This window comes from Brassica oleracea, chromosome C4 (genome assembly GCF_000695525.1).
Source record: "Brassica oleracea var. oleracea cultivar TO1000 chromosome C4, BOL, whole genome shotgun sequence".
Lineage (NCBI taxonomy): Eukaryota > Viridiplantae > Streptophyta > Magnoliopsida > Brassicales > Brassicaceae > Brassica > Brassica oleracea.
The window spans coordinates 46,032,725-46,037,163 of NC_027751.1; the positions used below are offsets into that span (position 1 = coordinate 46,032,725).

Here is a 4,439-nt window from a genome sequence, read left to right on the forward strand (position 1 = left end):
TTGAAAACAATTCAATTTTGTTATATTTTAATTTATATCACTTAAAACTTTTTTATAATTACATGATTTTAATTTTTCGCTTATCAAAATATTTTTTTTTTAAATTTAAAAAATATTTTTAAGATCAGCTACACCAGAAGACTTACTTTAAAGTCGTCCAGACGACTTCCTACATCTCAGACGACTTACTAGGGCTATATTCGTAAAAATGGCTTCTGTTTTTTTGTTTGGTCACAAGGGGCTGAGCTGTAATTTCTCAAGGCTTTTAGGTTAGTTTTGCATTTGATTCAAGTTTGAGTATAGATTTGGGGTTAAAATCAAGTTGTGTGTTAGTTTTGGCAAATTCCCCGACACTATACTATTCTAAAACGGTTTATAAAAATGGAATCAAGTAATCAAAATTTTGTAAAAATGTTTGATGCTATACAAGAAACATATTTTTTTTTAATAAAAAAATTTGTGAAACGAATTTATATGTTGCATATAGTTTTATAATGTTAAAGATTATAATATATGGGATAAATCTATTATAAATATATACTTGTTAAGAATGAGTGTACAATGATTTTTTCTTAACATTGATAGACATTTTAAAATATTTATGACTGAGTGAACCTATACAATTAGCTTTAGGCACAAGCTGTATATTTATCTATTTATCTAATTATCTAATTATTTATTATTTTACTCGAAATTTGACATGTCCCATATAAATAACAAAAATATTAAGTTTTACTTGTATTTTATTTAGTAAGTAATTAAGTATTTAAATAAAAATACTTGAAAGTTACTTAATATAATTTAGTATTTGTTTTATTTCCATTTAAAAAAAAATTAAGTTGATCAAGATCTTAAATTTAATACTTTTTAAATTATTAGTAAAAATTGGTGACATGTATACTAAAACTAGGCGCAAATACTTAGTTTAAAAAAAAAATTAACTAGTTGCTTATTTCGATATGTTACTCATTTCTGTTAAACTGAAATTTTCATTTGTATCTTATTGTTTGAAAAATTATTATTATGTAAAAGTGCAAATATATTTTTTGAATATATAAGTGGTATTAGGTATGATATCTTCTTATAAGAAAAAAAATACTATTATAATATTAAAAACAACAGGTAAATGTTTCTAAAGAGTAATATTTAGATATTTTCAACATTAATATATTTAAAGAATTTTATCTTATCTTAGATTATATAGATTAGGTTGCATATTTGAAAGATAAACAACTTCTGAATGATTAAAACACAACAAAGCAAAAAAGAAAGGAGTGAGAGTGATTGGGTTCAATTATAATGAGAAACGAATTAGAAAAAACATTACTAGGAAAAATAATTAAAATTTAAAAACGAAAAGAAAGAAAAAGCCAAAGGAAAAAAGTCGGCTTCCCTTTCGGTTTGGCCGGTTAATATCCTCCCCGCGTCTGCCCATCTGTCTTCTCTCTCTCTCCGTCTTCATCAAGCAAAGTAAAGGCTCCTCCTCCTTTTACACTCTCTCTTCTCTACACAGAAGAGACAATACAACTCTCAGCTTAACCACGTTTTGGGCAAAAACACAGATTTGACCGCCGGTAGAGGTAAGATCAAAATCCTCTCGAATTTTTCTACTGTTTAAAGGCTTCTTGGATCTTTTTCAAGTTGACCCATCTTTTGATTTCCTTATAATTTAAATTTCAGTTTTCTGATTCAATTTCGAGTAGATTTTATCTTCTGGGTAACGCATCTGATTTTGAAATTCTTCAATCTTTGATTCCCTTTTGTTTTTTTAATCCAATTTCGCTAATTAGTTGACTATTGCTGACATTATCTGGCGGGCAAAGTTTTTGGCTCTTTCTGATTGTAAGTTAGGTTTCTGGTCGCTGTAGTAAGTAATGTTTTGTTGATTGATAACTACATTTTTTTTTTAATGAATCGAGAGATTACCAACGCATTGTTCTGGTACGCCTACCTTTTGATAAACGTTACTGTGTTCTGTTAGATTTTTTTTTTTATTATATACATGAATCCTATCTACTTAACCACTTGTAAGAAGTGGTTGCTTTTTACCTGTTTTCGATTTTGGGAGGTAGTGAGATGAAAGCGCTCTTAACTTGAGATAATGAACTAGTAGTTCCCTTCCCTGTGATATTTTAACTCGTTAAATGTTTCAAGTGATAGAAGATAGTTTCTCTTTTATGTATACATATTGAGTTGGTTTGGTTTGGAACGGTTTGCAGGAGCTACAAAGGTGTGAGGAGGATCTGTGTATTTGAAGAAGAAGATGCGCAGGTGGATCTGTTGTGGGCGTGTATCAGGAGGAGATTCAGGTTTATCAAATGATGAGCAACATCTCAAAACTCAATGGCAACAACAACAACAACCTGATGGTATCTTCTCTTTTACTTTTGTCTATGTATAGTAGTGCTATTGTTTGTGTGCTAGAATAAGCTTTGGCTTTAAGGCTTTGTAAGGATTAGGAGTTGATTGTAATACGTTTGGTTGCTCGTCACACACATGCAGCAGCAAATCAAAAGCTAAGACCACAACCTGCTGCAAAACCTGACGCGCCCAAGGAAGCTCTCCCTATTGAAGTCCCTCCCTTGTCTGTGGAAGAGGTTAAAGAGAAGACGGACAATTTTGGATCGAAGTCACTGATTGGTGAGGGATCTTATGGAAGGGTCTATTACGCAACGCTTAACGATGGTAAAGCAGTGGCTTTGAAGAAACTCGACGTTGCCCCTGAAGCTGAAACAAACGCTGAGTTCTTGAGTCAGGTTACAACTCTTTCTTTAAAGCCCCTTTGCCTCCTTTGTCTTTACATCTTATTGGTTGCTTCTCCTTAGGTTTCTATGGTTTCGAGACTGAAGCATGATAACCTCATCCAACTAGTCGGCTACTGCGTCGACGAGGACCTCCGTGTTCTTGCTTACGAGTTCGCAACGATGGGATCGCTCCACGACGTTCTACACGGTAGGAAAGGAGTTCAAGGCGCGCAGCCAGGTCCGACGCTCGACTGGATAACGAGGGTGAAGATAGCCGTCGAGGCGGCTAGGGGTTTAGAGTACCTTCACGAGAAGGTTCAGCCTCCTGTGATACACAGAGACGTGAGATCCAGCAACGTGCTTCTCTTTGAAGACTATCAAGCCAGAATCGCTGATTTCAATCTCTCGAATCAGGCTCCTGATAACGCGGCTCGTCTTCACTCTACGAGAGTCTTGGGAACCTTTGGCTATCACGCTCCAGAGTAATGTTCCTTTAAAAACCTTGAAAGCTCTCTGCAGATGAAAGTGCAAACGTGTGTGTTTTCCGTTTTGTAGATATGCTATGACGGGACAGTTGACGCAGAAGAGTGACGTGTATAGCTTTGGGGTTGTACTGCTTGAGCTTTTGACAGGGAGGAAGCCTGTGGATCATACAATGCCACGTGGCCAACAGAGTCTTGTAACGTGGGTATGTTTGGTATCTGTGCGTCTTGTATCCTGCTCTGTTTTAATCTCCTATCCGTTTATTGTTCAGGCTACACCTAGACTTAGTGAAGACAAAGTGAAGCAGTGTGTTGATCCAAAGCTAAAAGGAGAGTATCCTCCTAAATCAGTAGCTAAGGTAACACCGAAGTTACAATGCCGTTTCCTTCTTTTTTTTGAATCTCAAGCTTTTATCTGAAGTATATATGAATCTGTAATGTGTGGCAAATGCAGCTAGCAGCGGTGGCAGCGTTGTGTGTGCAATACGAATCTGAGTTTAGACCGAATATGAGTATAGTTGTGAAAGCTTTGCAGCCGCTTCTCAAACCTCCAGCTCCAGCAGCCCCAACACCTGAATCCTGAGTTTGTGTTACAGAGTTGGATACCTTTGTTCATACGAAGTTATAATTTTTATCTGGTTTGGAGAAGAGAAAACAAAAAAAATATAATATTTCATATCTATGCCGTTTTTCTTTATGGGGGTGGGATTTTACTAGTTGGCATTTTGGTGGTGACAGGAGATCACTTAATAGTTTGCATTTGTTTATGTCTGGATTGGAAACAGGCTGTTTTGCTTTGCTTGTCGTGGTGGAGAACAACTATGTAATTGCATTCTTGCTGTTCTATGGTCTGATTATATTGACAACTCTTTCAAGCTATTCTGAGGTCTATCATCTATAATATTATTTCATTTATTAGAGTCAACACAGTGCCTAACAAGTTGTGTATAGTTCATGTTCTGATTCTGATTCTATAATGCAACCGAGAATCTAATTGCCCTAAAAATATTCTTGTTGCTAAGTTCTTCGTCCTTTCTTTCCTCCATGTATGTGATCAATCCAGCAAAGTGCCCACGTTTTTCCTTCTTTTATTTATCATCCTTAGTTTTTTCAGAGATGCAAAGGTGCTACGATGTATGTATCTATATATTCTTTGTTTCTTCCCGTTTATGAAATTAAAAAAAAAAAGACTGAATAATTAATTAGTTATATA

General features: G+C 34.9%; 1 protein-coding gene across 5 annotated transcripts; it reads left to right on the top strand.

The window, feature by feature from the left end:
• Positions 1-1,380: 1,380 nt before the first annotated feature.
• On the top strand, positions 1,381-4,105 carry LOC106342960 (PTI1-like tyrosine-protein kinase 2). Of its 5 annotated transcripts, none has more exons than XM_013782038.1 (7): positions 1,381-1,580; positions 2,220-2,369; positions 2,506-2,756; positions 2,826-3,226; positions 3,300-3,432; positions 3,499-3,585; positions 3,681-4,105. In XM_013782038.1, the coding sequence occupies exons 2-7, from the start codon at positions 2,264-2,266 to the stop codon at positions 3,807-3,809; spliced, it is 1,107 nt and encodes a 368-aa protein (XP_013637492.1). In that variant the 5' UTR covers positions 1,381-1,580; positions 2,220-2,263; the 3' UTR covers positions 3,810-4,105. The 5 variants fall into 5 exon arrangements, 4 of the variants coding, with proteins under 4 accessions (XP_013637492.1, XP_013637489.1, XP_013637491.1 ...); XR_001269907.1 differs by having other exon boundaries at positions 1,395-1,580; positions 2,503-2,756; positions 3,300-3,428; XM_013782035.1 differs by having other exon boundaries at positions 1,396-1,580; positions 2,503-2,756.
• Positions 4,106-4,439: the final 334 nt, after the last annotated feature.